This window comes from Pygoscelis adeliae, unplaced genomic scaffold (genome assembly GCF_000699105.1).
Source record: "Pygoscelis adeliae isolate BGI_AS28 unplaced genomic scaffold, ASM69910v1 Scaffold10, whole genome shotgun sequence".
NCBI lineage: Eukaryota > Metazoa > Chordata > Aves > Sphenisciformes > Spheniscidae > Pygoscelis > Pygoscelis adeliae.
This window is the reverse complement of record NW_008824053.1, coordinates 6,486,384-6,505,258: the sequence shown is the minus strand read 5'-3', so window position 1 is coordinate 6,505,258 and position 18,875 is coordinate 6,486,384. Positions and strand designations below refer to the sequence as shown.

General features: G+C 36.1%; 1 protein-coding gene across 1 annotated transcript in view; it reads right to left on the bottom strand.

The window, feature by feature from the left end:
- Positions 1 to 308: 308 nt before the first annotated feature.
- LOC103925134 (15 kDa selenoprotein) overlaps positions 309 to 18,875 on the bottom strand; it is a 28,604-nt gene continuing 10,037 nt past the window's right edge. Inside the window, 3 exon segments of the mRNA XM_009333796.1 lie at positions 309 to 1,311; positions 3,775 to 3,824; positions 12,790 to 12,853. Coding sequence (XP_009332071.1) covers positions 1,180 to 1,311; positions 3,775 to 3,824; positions 12,790 to 12,853 — 246 coding nt within the window. The 3' untranslated portion in view covers positions 309 to 1,179.

Sequence of the window (18,875 nt, the reverse complement as noted above, 5' to 3'; positions counted from 1 at the left end):
ATATTTCAGGAATAAAAACTCAGAAGGCTATGCCTGAGGAATCACCTTAGTGTATTACTTCTGATGATTTAGTGTGGTCTCAGGCCCAAGTTTATTGTTCCGCTATGAAGCTGATGATTTTTTCCTCAAGTGGGGAATAAAATCTGTAAGTTGTACAGAAATTTCTTGATATAAGATTATATATGAAGAGAAAAACTGAGTATCAATTCAGGCCATAGCATAACACCTATCCAACCAAAAACTGGTGTGCATGAAGTAGTTAAAGGGAAGACTTATTTGCTAATTAGACTTCAGAAAAAAAACCCACATTATTCTTGCTTACCATATTTATTCACTCTAAGTGGAAAAAACCTGACAAGTCATAATGGATTTGACTCATTACCATACATACTGTCTATAGTCCCCGTTCACGTAAATTTCAACTGAGAAAGAAAAATATACATTTTAAAAGAACAGTTTATAAATTCATTTGATAAACAGACTTCCAATAAACTTGTGAAGGGCAGAAGGAAAGGTTTCTCAAGACTTATATCTCATGTTTTCTGAAGCAAAACACAACGTAAAGCACACCTGACATCTGACTTCCATACACCTCAGAGGTTTTCTATGTAGTCTTCACTAAAGTGTGCTTACTAAATGTTTCACAGTACCAGAGCATGAGTTCCTCCGTCAGCTTCAACACCTGTGAACTAGATACTCACTGTAAACAATGCTTCTACAGAAAGGACAGTTCAAATACAAACTAGAAGAGGGCATTAGCAGTCAAGTTTCTTTGGGAGATAGTACACTGCGTTTGGTTCTGACTTTCTTACAAACAGCAGCAGACGAAAAGCATGGTGATCATTTCAATTATTTGAAGCTCTTCAGTTTTAAGAACATTTGTAAAAACAGGTCCAATTATAACAAACTGATATTTGCATAATTAACTTTGAAACAAGGCATTTTGTTAGTGATAAATGCATTAACAGCTGAAATATAGTAAGACAAGCTATTCTGTTTGTCAACTTGTCAGATACGTGTGCTGAAGCTTCCCCTTCTAATTACAAGATGTTTAGTACAGCACAACAGATATTTTGAAATTAATGTAGAAGCTGGAATGTTTTTTCAATTGTAGCACACAACATCTGAGAAGATTACCGTGACAAAACATGAAAAGGAAAGAGGACTGAAAGCAATGTTTTATAGACGTTCTAATTTTTCACTTAGAAATTCTTCCACGCTATCTGTATTCCACTTGAGGATGCTCAGTTCTTCTGCAATGTTCCCACTGTCGTCCAGCAGCTTTAGTACAGGGTCAGAACCACGCACATACTGCAGGGGGGGAGGAAGAAAAAAAAAAAGTCAATTACCTTGGGCTGGGAAATGCATTCTCCATATTAACACTCCTCTCCCCCACAATTGATTTAAACCAGTTAAAAAGATGTCAAAGCAAGAATAGTAAAAAGTCCATAGAGTGACACCATGAAGTATGACTACTTAAGAACAGAGCACTAAATTAAATCAGAGTATTCCAGGCAAACTTTGGCAATACAATTTGTGCTAAGAAATCAACCTAAGCTTTGGCTTTTTAAAGCTTAGAATTCTTAAAAAAAAGACAAGCTTGGTTGTTCCTGACAATGCTCAATGCTATAAATATTCCAGTGCCACGTATTTTGTTCTGATTTTATGAATTTCATTACTAGAGTGTTTAACAACAATATATTCTACTTTTCTTGAAGAAAGATCTATAAAAATCAAATTATGCTCATGAGATCAGTCTTTCAGCTTGTTCCCTCCTATGCTGCTACCTCCTCTCCTCCAATATTTTTTCACTTACTGTCCAGATTCAAAGGAGAATGTGAGATGTTCAAAGCTAGAGTTTGTGTGCATGTGTGTATGCAAAGGAAGAACCAGTAAGAGGGGAGACCCCATACTGAAGCTTTAAAGACAGAGATGCTGTAGGTTGCCCACTCCACCGGCAGCAGTTGGCCAGCGTCTGCAGCTCTGCATTAGATGCTTTCCTGCCTAGTCCTAAGGAATGAGCGTGGGAGAAAAGAAGGAAACATAAGGGACAAAGAGGCCTTATTTCACAGGAAATTAAAACCCATTAAGAGCAGTAAATGTTTATCTTGATATCCAGAACAGAGTTACTTGCCTTAAGTAAAACAGGTAGGAAACAACTTCAGTTCAGGCTTCTGACTTGCATTTAATGTCAAAGAGAACCAAGTGGAGGAACAAGTCAAGTGAAGATAGATGTGTGTGTGTGTGTGAGAAACATCTACTTCTTGCTCTCCTTGGCAAGCTAATTAACTCGCACAAGCTAATGCATATGCAGGGAGCAGTGCCATAAGCCTAGCTTTGAAAGATGATATTCTACTTCACCTGTTTTAAGTTACCAAAGTTGGATTTTTGAATCAAGCAGCTGAATGATTTTTCTCATATAATCAGTAGCCTTTTTACCATTTTAGAAATTTCCGGTCACTTTAACAGCTCAAAGTTCTACTATCAATTTCTAATGTAATCACATTCTTTCCTGCTGTGTTCTATCTGTGCCTGCTAGGCTTTGCTGGTAACATAATACTTTAATGCTCCTGAAGACTCACTAAGTCACAAAATATGTAATGCAAATAAAAGCTTTTAACAGCATTAGAAGGCTCTAACCATTTAAGTTTATGGAAAGTTTTCCCCAGAAGTATTTTACTTTACCCTACTGAGCTAACCTAGTTGGTTTTACTTAATGAAGCTAGTGGCATCTCTAATCCGTTTTCTGAAAGTCTTGTAAAATAAATACCAGATCCATTTGCACTATATTTTTTCTGGTAGTGCTCTGTACCAATTGTAGTCTAGACTGCTTTGATGTTCAATACAGCTATAAAGTTTAAAATAAAAATGAAACAGACATGCAGAAGGAGAGAAAGCTTTTGAAAGAAATTGGAGGACACAGAGACACGAATGCATGAGACAGAGGAAATCTGTTTTAGATGGAATCTGCTGCTGAGAAGACAAATCACTTATTGTAGCCATGCATAGCTATGAAGTGATTCCAGATGGTGCCATTTGGTGAATAGAGATGGGAGCACAAGATGTGAGAATCGAGATGTATATCTGTGAAGTATGCTGGAAGTTCACACAGGATTTTAAAAGGAAAGTGAAGTCTTGCACTAGATCTTGAAACCAAAGAATTGCTTGAGCTTAAGGCAGTGCAGCTCATGCAGCTTTGCATATATGCAAGTCATAAGGAACACCATTCAGTATATGCATTTCTATAAAGCTGGATGTTTGAAGACTATCAAGAAAAACTGAATCACAGAACACAGCAAGGAAATTCTGAGAGGGAGGAGAAAAATCTAAGAATTGCCAAGTGTTTGGAAATGGCAGCTCCATTAGAAAATGAGGGGAGAACAGAACAGGAGAAAAAGAAACTATGGCAGAATAAGCTCGAGTAAATCCAAGATATCCACAGAGTAAGAACAGAATGCAAGCATTCCTCACATTCTTTTGCCATCTGCTATTACTTATGGGTTCCAGTATATTTTTCTTGGATTAAAAACAAACAAACAACAACAAAAAACCAAAACCCCAACAACAACAAAGAATTGGTACCAAACAGTTACCGAGCAATAACCCAATTAATATTAGCAGCAGGAACTCGTACAGATTTATACTGGCAATGCAAATATATGTCCTCTGCTAAAGGATTACTTGATCAGCAAATAAGGAGCAATCCACAGGACTGTCTCCACCAAGCTTATTTCTTCTTAGCATCCCAAATAAAAAAGTTAGGTTGCTACTCACCTTGATTTGCAGTCCCCTGAAGAGTTTTGGCTTATCGCTCCTGACAAAAGCTATGATTTGGAGAAAAGAAAGATAATCAAACTCTTTTCCACTTGCATAAAATTTACATTCAATCTAGTATTCCCTGAATTATTTCTTTTGGAATGATGCTTTAGAAGGTATTTCAATGTTAACATTTTTAATATCCTCACAAAATTAATAATGCTAAACCTATTATGCCTAAGGAACACCCTATTTTTGCTTCGTATCTGCTTGGATTTTCCTCAAACACTAGTGCAACTGTCTAAATCAGTTTATCTGCATGTACAACTGACAGTCTTCAGCAGACTGGCCCATATGCTGCTGCGATACACAAATGTGAGGAAAAGTCTTAGAGCGATCAAAATCTGGCTGAAGATAGGCTTTGTGAGGGAGGTTAAATATGACACACATCCCATCAGCACACTCCACACAAGCTGCAGCAGTGCGGGTGAAAGAGCACAGAGGAAACTGTGGGTAGAGGTGTTATTCTTGCAAACAAGACGGACAGTCTTGTCTTGCAGAGATATCTGAGATTACATGTCGAAAACCAGCCGGAAAACAAGAACAGAAAACACCAAGAGAAGCTGGTATCTCCTCTTCTCTTGACACTCCCAAAAGCAATCAGCTTTAAGACGGACTCTATGGCCTGTCATGTAGCTACATGGAGAGAAGTTCAGGTCTGAGGTGGGCTGCTGCTCAACAATTCTTCGCCTGAAGCACTAAGCCAGCGAACAGCAAACATTAACAGCAGCATAGTCCCTGTATCGCTACAGCACAACCCAGGCCTTGTGTTAACATTAACTTTAAAAAGAAGAGATGATATGAATTATTTCAGGACAAAGGGTGAGCATAATCCCCTACTTCCAAACACTTTAGCCTAACGAATGTCTGAGTTCTAGAAGCATTTAAAATTTATTTAGAAAATAGTCTCCATCCCTCCTCCTTACATTCAGGTTACGCTAAAGGCTGACTTCAGTATCTCTACTGCCATTAAGTGGATTCAGAACACTCCTGTAGTATGTCAGTAGAGTCTCCCCAAGGATGAACCCTGTCAGTACGGACTGACTCTTACAAAGGTACTAGCTGCATGTTAAAGCTGCTTCTTTAAGGTTAGACAACAATGAATCTCTCACAAATGGCAGTGCATCCAGCTGGTGCATGGAGAGGAGTGCAACCTCAGGACTAATGTTTCACACTGCCTCAAAGTGTAGCGCTTTCCTCAGTAATTGTAAAGATATCCCCTGGCATCTTTATATTACTGTAGACAGTTACTTTAAAACTATTTCAGACAGTGGCATTTATTTTCTTCCCTCTTCCACTGTGCTCCCGGTACAGATCAAAATCATATACTCTGCCTGCTGCTGCACCAACCACTACAGAGTATAAACAAATTGAAAAAATACCAGTGGCCCAATGAGCTGCCAGATATACTAGAGCCCTGAAGAAGAAAACAAGGCTTGTTTCCATTCTTTCTATAGAACTATACACTAATGTCATATTGTAAGCTGTACTTGTATAACAATTTCAAATAGCACTAAATTACTAGTACTTGCTCACATACTGCAGTTCAATTCTGATTTAAACTCAAAGACATGATTTTCAACTTCAGGGTTTCCCATGTCCTTTTGACCTGTTAGTTGTCTTGGCTGTCATCAACAGTAACATGCAAAAGAGTGGCAAAGATATTTCTTACTCTTTGTTAAGTCCACAGCACGTTGAACTATTCATGGGGAATTTTTCCATGGTTTTTTCAATTTAAATCTAAAGCTGAAATCGGTCTCTAGGGCTTTATATGAAAAGGAGGTTGTAAGAAGCAGTCAGTACAGTGGGTAACTTTAATTGCAAAACTTAAAGAAAAACTGTAAGAGCATAGTAAAATGGGTAAAGTTTCAGAAGCAAATCTGAACTGTGGAACTCCACTGTATTAAAGAATAGCCTTTGGGGGTTAACTCAGGTTACAGCACTTTAAGCTCTTAACAGGTGTGAGGATTTGTTACTTGAGTGACAGATGAGAGCTCATTTGGACATGAGTGGCTGTTCTCTTGCTGCAGTGTTAGACTGAACAAGCTCACATAAAATGGGAACAGAGTTAGGTGGAAGAAGAAAGTATTCTATAGGCAGTATTACATTTTGTCACTTTAAAAGTAGCTATTATACACTTGTATCAATGTCAAATGTCTAAATCTTCTGAAAGCTGGAGCACTACAGAACATTTTTCCTGAAATTTTAGACAGCTGGAACAAAATTGGTTTCTGTTGATGGCATATTTATTTCTAATGCTGATCATAGTGACTTTCTGCATTAGTCACTTGAATTTGCAATGCAACAAAGAAAAACACTCACTGCACAAATAACTTTATTTGTATATTCTCAATTTTGGAAGCTAAAGTGAGAAATTAATATACCGACATGCATTAAAAATACAGATTATCCCAAACACATTTTTTTCTTTCCACAAAATCATGCCCTAAGTTGAATAAACAGCCTTTGAATGGAATTGATGGGGTTAGGAAGTCAGATGCAGCAACAGTGCACATTTTGGGATACACGGCTGCTTGCTTATCATGTGATGAGGTGCACATGCTCCACCTTCAGCACTGCCCCAACAGTTTCCCCTCTATACCCTGACATCAACATTGTTGCTTCCGATGATCTTATGTCTGAAGGCTACTTGCACATCTTTACACCACTACTTAATAGTTTGATGTTGAATACTAAAATCCTAGCTATCTCCCCATTTTCTTCTCCCTGTAGCAGCTTTAGAAATTACACATGGCAGAGAAACAAGCGTTTATATAATCCAACCATGGGTAAGCGAGGAAGGCATTTTCCACTTTGACTTCCATAAGATGAACTCTGAGCTTGGTGCCATGACCCTATGTTCCGGTAAATTAAACACCAGACTAGAAGTCAGAGCTGTTCTACTGCCAGCTTTGCAACTGTCCTTTCACATAAAGTTAAGAAAATCACTTCACCTTATGCTCTTATAAAACGTGCAATACCAAAGCATATGCCTTCCATTTGAAGGCAACCCTGAGGTGAGCCTACAGAGCAGACTTGATTGCCACGCAATCAACTGCAACTAAAAGGTCAGAGAAAAGGATCAGGTGTAGTATGGGCATTTTAAAGCCTGCCCAGCACCAAACTGTTTTGCAAAGAGAGGTAATACTGAACAGTGCTTTTAAAGACCTAAGAGCAGCCTCTGCCTATAAACACAGCAGAACAGAGAAACTCACTGCTATCGTTATAATGTCGCTTTGTTTTGATATATACCCCCTCTTTGAGAAAGCCTGTGAAAACTAGTCTGTTGGAATTAAAGCCTAGAGTCCTAAGTGGAGATTACTAAGCAATCTAAGAATCACCCATGCCCAAACAGCAAGTCTATGTATATGCATGCACACACCTGTGTTATTCTGAGGCACAGTAGGCTATACCATAAGAAAACTTCCTGACCCAAAATGGACATGACTCCACATCTCTCCATGCAGAGTTGCACGTCTATATGCTAGGCATAACTTCTTTGTAAACAGAGTTGACTACCTACTGTTATATATTAAGGCCATGATCCAGACTACTAAGGATATCTACATTCAGGAATATTGACGTTATTTAGATTCCTGCTTTAGGAGCAAAGATCTCCTGCTTGATCTGTAACTGAAAAAAATACAAAACGATGTTGAGAAAAAAATTAAACTTATCCCTTAATACTTGAATGAGAGCCAATATACAATGGCAGTAAAATCTCACACTAGTTTTCAAACAACTATGCACATGGACAACCTTGTCTGTCTCTACACGCATCAGAAGGATTATAATGGCCTCAAATCAGAAAGGCCTGGAGGAGATTAAAAAACCTTACTGTCTCTATTATATCAGTTTCAGATTTTAATGGCAGAAAAGCACAAGTCAGAACTAGTCAAATCTTCAGCACAAGGTCAGCGTTAAATTTTTACTGCACAATTTTTCCTCCTGCTAAGCTACAGCGTGTCTTCTAGCAAGAATCTAATGTGATTAAGTATCTGCCAGTAATGGAAAAGTCCACTTACTCAAACTTCTAATCCTTCTGTTATTTAAAAAGCTGTGCTTTTAGTTTAGATTTATTCCGTTGCTTACTGTTGTAACACTTACGATGACTATGCATGCCTATGGGGATTCATCGAACTTTTTAAACTGGACATACCATTCTCAGTTTATGCTATTTTTCTAGGAAACAGAACCTTTTAGCTTCTTCTAAACTCTTGATGCTGTGCACAAATACACAGCTTCGTATTACAGATAAGTCTCAAAAAATGCTAATTGGGCACTTGAAAGCAGCAGCAGACTTTTTTGATGAAGGTGACTATCCCTCCTGTCCCTCAGTATTACACCGAAAGAGCCCATTATGTGGTCAGGGCAAAGAATTGGTAGTGCTCCAAGAGCAACACCAGAAAGGAATGCTTCCATCATCATTCATGAGTAAGGAGGAATGTTTCAAAATTAGTATAAAGAATGATCTATTTTTAGAGAAATATTTAAAGTCTTTGTGATGTATTGAAATGTTTCACACATTAAAGTAGCAATAGGAAGCACATGAGTTATTACTATCTTTCAGAAGACTGACATTTTATCAAACAGTAGCATGGTACTTTGTGCAACTCAACACAGCACATACAACTGATTTTTAAAACTCAAAAGACAGACTAAACATATACAGAATGTGTTATAGGAAATTACTGAAGTGATCTAATACTAACACAGGAGAGGATGATTAAAGTACTTCTAAGATTAGCTATAAATAGTTGTTCTGAGTTAATTTCACTGTACAGAAAGCAAATGTAATATTACTTAGCATAAACCAGTGAAATAAAAGGGTAGCTTGCTTCACTTGCCCTGAATTATTAGACACAAGCAGTTCAAAAGTAAAACAAACTTTGCTAGAAACACAAGTTTGTGCAGAATGTCCCAGATTTGTACATAAAAAAGGCAAAAAGGACTTGACCATTTTGTACCTGAAATGAACTCAAATAAAACAACGGTTTTATTGAGGCATTGCTAATTATCAAGTGTTAAACCTATGGAAAAGAAAAGGAACCAAGACAAAAGGAAGAGTAGCAGAGTGATATTTTATGAAGACAGAAAAACCCAATATTTAATTACGTCACAAATATCTAAGCATTACTAAGACAACTGGCAACATTTGCTAAAAACATGAACATGTAAATCACTGGGAACACAGGCAAACCAAAAGCATTAATTTCTTTCCTTTGACTCTTTAATAATTTGTTTTGGGGACAAATACCTGCTCTGCAGTTTTGAAGATCACATGAGCCTGCTTCAAAAGATACCATGAGGGCCTAGCAAAGAGACGGAACTACAGCAGACATCAAGCACTCATTTTCATTTTAATGGCTATAGCACTTTACCTTTTGGGGACCCTCAGTTTGAGATAAGAATTTAAATTTAGGAATTCATATGGCACATCAATAACTACTCTTTGTATTCTATTAATCAAGTTACAATGCAGCTGTTCATGATTTCATACAAAGCACCACACGCTTTCAGAAGCAAATCCAAGACAGAGCTCCAATCAAGCCTGAAGAAGAAACTTCACAAAAAACCCAAAGACAGGGTACTTTGTAGAAGCAGTATGGCAAGAGACATTTCTAAATCTGAAGTGTTGTTTTAGTTTGTATATCATCTGTTTACAAAAGACTGATAAAACGATGCATGTCTCCCACTACAATATCCTACATTTCTTCGCAAGAGTTTTACTAGCATTTCTACCAATGCAAAATTTAAGGTTAATAACTTTCTAACTTTCTTTCACTGGTATTTTAAGAATTACCGACTAAAATAACCAGGAAATAAGTGATCGTACCTAAAAATACAATCCCATAACAAATTACATTTTAGTAGCTAAAAGAATCCCCCTCACACTTTCAGAACTTGGGCAATATAATAGAGTGCTTACTGACTCCAAAGTCAGAGGATCTAATGCATGAGTTCAAGGATTAAGGACCTTGTTTCTGTAACAGATTTGCTGGGAGCACATCCACTTCTTAACTAAGACAGTCACACAGGGAGAGGTGAGAGTTTTTCTCTTGATGGACAACAAGAATGCAGAGAAATATGAAAGAAGTGTTCAATGAAAAAACCCAGCCTAATTCAGTTTTTGTTAAACAAACTGTAAAGAATACAGGAGTCTGGACAGCGATCTCCTATCTCATCATGAACAGAACACGGCTGCCCCTGAAAAGTCAACTTAAAACAAATACGCTAGATTAATCACTGACCCAGCTAATTTATTATTCTATTTCAGAGCCTTACTGTATGGATGTCAGCCAAAAATTGTCACATTTTCTGTTACCTGGTGTAATAAGATATTGCTTCATCTATGAATCTTGTCACTTATGTTTTCAATGTTCTACTTTGATGGAGTGCTTTTAAATGGTAAATATTTAAGAACAGATTTATACAGAACAATTTCAAAATATATGTAATAGAGGAATTAATTTTACAGTACAGCATTTATAATTTATTTTTAAGGGAAACTTAGCAGGAAAAATATTTCAGTACTGAATTAAAGAGACTTACAGAAATGTGGTCTGTTACCTGAATTATCAGAAGAAGCTGTATTTGAAAACCATAATAGACATCCTTGGCCATATTCACAAAAGCATTCAGTAGTTTGTTATGATATTACAAAGAATAACATTCAGTTTAAGATTGAGGTAATGTTGCTGAGGACTAGATTTTTTCATTCTCTTGCTAAGGACTAGATTTTTTTTTTTTAATCACTTGTCACTTCTTTGCTTTCCCAGTATCTATAAATATATCCCATCTGTAATGATTCTCACATTTCAGGCACACAGGTGTATTCAGCAACTATTCGTAGCTAAAAATTATATAACCAGTAATTTTGATAGAAATTTTGATACAGAATGACCATAGAATATTGCATTTAGTAACCACGAGCAACGCACAAGTTTTTCCAACTGTGTAGCTTCCTTACTGTGTAACTTTTACAAACCTTTATTAATTCAACAGATTTTAATCCTTAACCACTGTTTATCCTTTGGCCAAATAAAATATAACCCAGAAGTAGTCCATGACAAATAAAGTCTGTGGGAGTAAGCCAAGTGACAAAAACAATTTACACAGGTACTTAAAGGTGAAGACTTCACGGTCAGATACAGAAGTAACATATACTAATCCAAGTAATTCTAATACATACAGAGTCCTGCAATTAGTGGTGCCATTTTGTGTATATTCTGCAAAAGAAAAACCCAAACCCAACAAAATCCTAGCAGAAGCTACAGGAAAGGAGTCAGAGCTATTTGCACTGAGACATTGTCAATGACAGGCTACGCAGTTCAATGAAGCCTACACAGACAATGCTTCAAAAGCAGCAGCATGACCTTCAGGCAACCTAACTTCCCTAGCAAACATCCAAGTGAAAACTTGAAACAAAAACACGTCTTGAATGTTAATGTCTTAAGATGGAGACATTAAATACTGTTTCTGGTAGAAGTTAAAATCAAGGGGAAAATCCAAGTTAAAGTATTCTGAGATTAATACTAATGTGAGGACAAATACCGGCTGGAAGAATATGTTCTACTGCTTTTTAAAATTTCTAAATATGATCTTAAAATTTATCCCATCTTCCAACCTGTTCTAATACCCTAGCAGTAAATTTGGTCAAGATTAAATTTAGATTGGGTAACTGCAGAAACTGGTGATGAAAAAGCAGAAGAGACCTTTAAGTGCACTAGTCAGTCCTTTTTTTCTTCTTACTGTACCAAAGCAGAACTGGTAGTCAAAACAGAGAATCTACTGAAAAACCACTGAAATTTATTCAGTAATTTTAAAAAGCAAGCTATATGATTAATGGAATGTAAATCTTTGAGCAGGTTTAGATAACCAAGGATTGAAAGGAAAAAAAAATCATCTTAAAAACGTTCACATTTTTCCTTTTGTACTGTAAGCTTTTGGAACATGTTTCATGGTGTGTGCACAGCAGAAATTGAGGGCCATTCCCTTTTAGGACCTACACATGAAGATAACTGAGGACATAATGCAGGCTGGAGTCAGGCTAGCAGGTTGACCTTTTCCTTCAAACCTACAGCTCAAAACAGCACTTAACTATTACAAATTCGCAACCATAAAGAAGCTGAGTGAATGGACAACAACAGTTGGGAACATTTTTATGCTTGCTAAATTTGAATGGTCATGGACATAATATGGATTCCTGTGTTAACAAAGTTAATCTCCTCACACCCCTGTCGTAGGACAAGTCATTTAAACAATTCTTGTTTTGGCATTTTAAACAGTGGGAAAGAAATAGCTTTGCTCTGGTCTTGCAGTCAATTAACTGAACTGTGCATGGGTAGAGGTAGGAGAGGGTCTAACGCAGCATGACTTATGTTAATTGGAACCTATTTTTAAATCTTTTTTTTTTTAACTTGTTTGTCAGTCAGCCTTCAAACAGGGAGGTATTAATACTGGCCACGGTAGATGGAGACATGCTGTTTGTGCAATTTTATGTCTAAAGCTAGATTAGTTTTTCTTCTCTATGTCCGAAGTACAATATTAGGATCTTCATTACAGAAAAAACAAAGCCAAGTATCATATAACCTAAGCTATTCCCCCATTCATAAGAAAATTCCAGTTTGACACTTCCACAGATGTTTTTCCTGTAGTTTCCTCCCACCACACACTGATGGTACTGATTTTCTTTTTACGCTACTGTATTCCATTCACTTTAGTTGACTGTCATTATCAACTGACAAAACAATTATACTGCAGGATCTGTGAAAAGAAAGTAGTTCCATAAGCGCACAATATAATTTCATCTATCAATTATTGGAGACCAGTTCCATGAGTCTCAGGTCAATGCAACTTTCCTGATATAATATATGAAATTTATGACTACTTGTAGTAGTACTTAAAAGCACATTTTGTCATTCAGCTGTGACAGTACTTCATATTTGAAAGAACAGTAGTGACTTTACTTACCCTGGACTTGAGGGAACCTTCCCAATTTTCATCCACATACCTCTAGGACAGCTCCTGCATAAAGCTGTAATAATAAACAGAAGCTGTTAATGACATCAAAAATCTAAATTACTAGTTTACTTATGGTGTGTTATCTGTTGACCTATTTTTCTTTGATGAGACAACGCTGTTGTGTTGATGGGAACTACAGACAAATAAGATCCTAAATAGAATCACAGTTCCAGACCTGTCTGATTTATGCAACAACTGACTGTTCACTCAAGATACGTGATAATGTCCATTCATTATATTAAAGATGTAAAAACAGGAAAAAAGATCGTTTGAGATATCAGCTGTTGCTGGAAGCAAAGCTTCATTTAAAAAAATGCAATTGGACATGTTACAATGGGAATTATGGACTAGTAATAGGAAAACTTTATTTCTTCCTCCCCAAAGATGCTAAGAAAGTCTCATTAAGTGAAATTTTAGTTTCCATTTTAAACCTAACTTGGACAGTGAAATACTGTTTATAATTAAGATAAGGCAGTCACTTCAGACTTCTCATTTGGGCTAACTGCTGGTAGTTTATTGTAGTTAATTGTGATTGCAGAAAGAAGACAGATCACGTTAATAGGCCTTACCTGAAGTAATATATACAGGCTGGGCTAACTTTGATGCTTGCACTTAGATGTCAATCACTTCTGTCAGCTATGCAAGATACTCAGATTCAATGTTCTTAAAGCAAAGTATAAGCTCATTTCAATTTTATGTAGTATCTAAATAAAAGAAACTATTGATCTTGTATACTGTCACGTTTTTAAACTTTTTTGGGTTTTTTTGGCAACATGCAATTGATTCCATAGCTTGCCAAATCTTAAATATAAATTAACCACAAATTTTTCCAGCTACTAAAAATAGAACTTCATACTGTAAAGTTAGGCATTTTAATCTTACACAGTTGTCAATACTGTATACCAAATCACATCCACCTAACCCTGAAACCCCCCTGTTTATAGAGAAGCTGACAGAGTAAGCTTCAGTTAAAAATTTTTAATTCAATTAATTACCTTCTATAAACAATTAAGACCTCTCCTTTTTTTTCTTTTAGACAGTGTTTTCATAACAAATGTGCAAGTCAGGACATGGAAAAATATAACCTTACTGAAATGAAGTAAATTCACATTTCACTTAAAACATGAACCATGAATACATGTAATTAAAAATAAGCTTTCACTGAAATTTAATGAGTACTAACCCCTCTGAAAAAGGAGCAACAAGTCATAAAAGCAAACCACACACAATATGACAGAAATCTCAAAGACTATTTTATTAACACTTTGTCACCTATCTATGTAGGCATTATGGACAGCTAGGAATACATCTTCATTTCAGAGTATGAATCTTCTGAATTCAGGTCAAACTCAATATTTGCCTAAATACTATGAACTACAACATAAGAAATACTCTAATCATTTGCAGGGAAATTACAACTTCTTTCCTGACATGAACTAATCAGTCATCGTTATTTCCACAGGAAACAGAACTAAAAATGTTATATTGCATTATCTGTTCAGAACAGCATCTCAGAAATTTGCTTAACTACATTTACATTTTCAACTAGACATTAGATTTAAGACAAAAACTAAGATTTGACTGTTAAAACCCAGAACTGCTATGAAACAATACTCAAGAGATCAAAAATACCATTTTTTAAAGCTTTTTTTCACTGTCCGAATAAAGATTTTAATTTAAAAAAAAGCACTGATAAACAGCTCAGATACTAGCTTGCACAGTTAAAGTTCCTCTGGACTTGAAACATGAAAAGATGGAGGAAACATGGAATAGTGAGATTATAAACTTCACTTACCTTCTCTCTATTTATTACTCTTTAAAAACATTCAAGAACAATTATATCAGCAATCCTAGATTTAGATATTAGTTTGCACGCTCACTAATACACTGAACATTTATACTGGTTCTCTGATAGTGACAGTTACCTGCATTTTTCTATCAAGAAGTTAGTATAAAGAAGTAGGCAAAGGAATACATGACCTTTTTCTATCTAGTTAACTAAAATAATTAGTTATTTTATATATGTGTATAAAGAACGAAGTACACCCAAATTTAGGACAACGGTAAAACGAGCATTTTTCAATTCTCATTACTGCAAATAATTCTTACAGTTTTTCTTCCTTTCAAAAAAGGATTTCTATGGAACAAGATCACTGTAGGAATCTAAATTACAAACTACTCCCAGTTTGTAACTCCTAGCCAATATCTGATAGAAGTAAAGTTTAACAGAGGAAACAGCTCAATTGTTGATGTCTATATTTTGAGCTTATAACTCTGCTGTAATTGAAGCCCAACCGTGCTGGTACAAAAAAGTTCAGATTCATGCTGGGACAAACAGCTGCTCTCTAGATGGCTAGACAAGGAAAAAAGAAAAATCAATTGGCTTCATTTATAACTCTAAACAAAGGTGTCTTTTGCAAGAAACACACGTTTACTTGCATCACTTAGCCCACAACAAAAGCATACTTGTTAATATCTACTGCTGCTACCATCCCATCATGTCCAGAGCAGATGTCTTCCAAACCTCCTTGTCAAGGCATTTACTGTGTTCAAGTATTACTAAGAATGACATGTATCACTCAGTGTGGAGGCATACAAACATGACGAGTCAGTTCATTACACAATGCTTAACTCATAAGTTAGTTCATTTTAAAATAATGCTTCACTTGTTTTAGTGCTCATGAAAGTGAGTTTAATACTACAAGCAATGAAATAAAGACTCTCTAAACTATTACTAGTGTCCATTTTAACATCCAAAACAAGTGCTCTTATGATTTCCAGGCTGATTCATGTCTGCAGCTATAAAAATAACTTAGCTTTTTTTTTTTTAAAACATCCTAATAATATGCTTTCTAAGGCTACTGTGACAAAATCTGAACTTTTCCCTCATCTTTTACAAAGCATCAACTTGAGTTAAATTCCATTCAGAAGCTTTTTGTAAGCACCTGAATGTCTTGTAATAGTTCACACTGATGTAATGAAGATGGCTCTTCACAACCGAGAGGAGGAAAACCACTTTATCAGTCATATCTGCTTTAATGATGAAGGAAAGGGGTAATTACAACAGAATAAACCACCATTTACATACAAATAGCGTTAGATAAAAATATGTATTGTAAAAATAATTGTTGCAGCAATTAAAAACAAGGAACCTTAACTTAGGTGAAAGAAAAAAATGTTTCACCCGCTATTAGGAAGGGGATTGATGTAATTTCCGCAAGACAAAATTCCAGCAGTGCTTCATTTATAAATAGATACGGTATTGTTATCACAATTACTCATGGTGAAAATACCAGAAGAAAAATTATATTCCTGCTATGAAGCTGCTATATAGCTGTTAGTGTTTACAACCAAACAGGAATTCACATCAAAGCGAACTGAAAAAATGGTACTTCACAGAGATTGCTCCTTGATCATAATAAAATGGTGTTAGATCAAAGGTGACAAGAAAAGTTTTGTAAAATACAATAAATTGTCCCTAATTTTACTTCTATAGCATCTATACTTTGCACACTGGTTTCTTCTAACTACTGACTGTGCCTGACCCTGCACAGGTTACAAAGCATCACTCGAACTGGATTTGTACAGCTGCTTGCAATCAGCTGAAGAAAAAATGAGAGTACCATCATGTCTTAAAACATGCAATGAAACAGGCTGGTAAGATAAAGCCACAGAATGGTAAATAGCTGTATGGTATGGTGTCTGAATTCTCTCCAATACCTGCATATTTTCCTCTCCTAATATCAAACAGTTTAAAAAATAAAGTTAAGCTCTGAGAACAAGCAGTAAAACACAACTTATGACTACTGCTAAAACTCTGGAATTTTCACTTGCCTCAGGTACTAGACAATCTTCCACTAAATATTTACCAACAACTAATCTCTTTGCAATGCAAACAATTTTTGTTTTTATGAAATTCACTGTAATTTTGATTTCATGTTACTATATGAGCAGATCTGCCAAAGAAACCTCCTCACCTCGTATCAACTAATACTATTGTTTTATTTCAAAGAAAAGTCAGGAAAAATACGGATATTATTCTTACTGGCCAAAGTTGCTTGGTATGTACAAACTGGTATTGTTTTAAAATAGGGTGCATGGTCTCTTTTTTGAAAGGCATGCAAATTAATTTTTAGTGTGTCCCACCCACCCAGGAAGCAAAACAAGTTAATAATGTGTATTCTTCTGAGAAATGAAGTCACAAAGAAAAGAGATTTTGGTGCACGTTTCTTCTGCTCTTTCCTAAACTCTTATAACTACCAATTCATTTGTTACTTTTACTAGAAAACTAGATTAGTTGAAGGAACATACACCGAGATATAAACTATAAAATATTTTCTCTTCTATGGGAGAGAGTATGCAGGGTATTTGTATGGACAGTCAGAAGTTTTCAAAATCCCTCTAGTCTTCCCCTTCCCTGGCGACAGAAAATGAGCAAGAATCTGTGGGTTAACAGAGGGCAGTCAGAAAGCCTCACTGCCAGGAACATTATGAATTACTGTTCTGTAATGCAGAAAGCCAATAAAGTCATTGCTACACATATATCATTCAGAACTGATGTCATCAGTAAATTTAGCAACAAACGAACTGCTCCCATTCACAACTCATTATCCTGTAAAGGGAGACGCCTAACTCTTATTTAGAGTTTGGAAACAAAGAGCCAAACAGTCAAAAACCAGTTATCTGAATTAGTGCTATTCCTGTGACTAGTGCTGTGTATTACAGGCAAATTCCTCTGAACAAAGCTGAAGCAGAATCTAAGCTCTCATTTATTTGCACGCAAATTCCAACTGAATATAAGGGTGAAAAAAAGAGAGTCATAATGACGGCGTTTAAGCACAGAAATAATTTACTAAGAAAGGTTGCAGAATCTGCATCCTTGGAGATCTTCAGAACTTTGAGTTCTGCTTTGAGCAGGAAATCCAACTTTTTTATTCTGGATGTACATAACATAGTTGTACATTACTATTACAATCTTCAGCATACAGAAAACGTGATCCATCTAAGTGTTTTATTTTTGGTGTTAAACAATCTTCTCCTTGCAGCATTATGTAAACATTTTTGCTTTTTAAATCCAACAACCACCAAAAAGCCCCAAAACAACTTCCCCTCCTGGCAGGCTATTTTTTGTTAACTCTCCTCTCTGAAATGATTTGGTGTAAGGTCATGTGAGCAAGAGATCTGGCGCAAGGGTGAAAGAGAAAATGCAGAAGCTGAGCAACCATCAACTTTAGACCTCTGGAGCTGTAGCACAGATTAGGTGGTGTGAACGTCCAATTTATTTGAGTGGGGGTAGGGGACAGAGTGGAACAGAGAAGGGTGGTGGAAAAAGGGCTCCTATGGCCCTCATTTGGAGAGCTCTCATTTGGACCTAGTGAACAGAATTATGTAAGCTAAAAAGTAGAGACAGAAAGTTAACAGTTTAAGTTCCAATTTTGGAATATACTGTCCAATTAGCTTTGCTATCTAACCATCTACGTACCTCTAGCAGTAGAATCCCTGAACATCTCTTATTTTCCAGAATCTGTGCTTTTATTTAAAAAATGAAGCATCTCAGAAGAGTTGCAAAGAAAACATTGAGAATGGAACTCATCAACTATTTGTTTGACTTTGCGCATTTAAGTAATTTGGAGGCTTTGCACTTTTTGAAGTTGTTTCAACAAATGGAGAGTCAAGTGCCAGTATTTTATCCAGATGTGTATCCAGATGAAGGAGGTCAGACTTAATTAGCTGAACCTATTCCATTCACCGGCACAGATGCACATCAACAACTTCAACTCACGTTTAGCAAATTCACATTTATAATTTCCCTAACCTTTTCTTTTTCACTGATAAGACTAGAAAGAGGTCATCCATAGGTAAGGCTTGCCCTACTACAGACAGATAATATATTTTATCTTAGTTTATCTGACAGATGAACCTTTCGTGAATCTGATCCAAACAAAAGATAGTAAGTTTCTATCTTAGGCTTTGGCTAGCTAGCTGCACCTTCCTTATCTAGGACTACTGTTTGTCAACATTAATTTTCATCACTG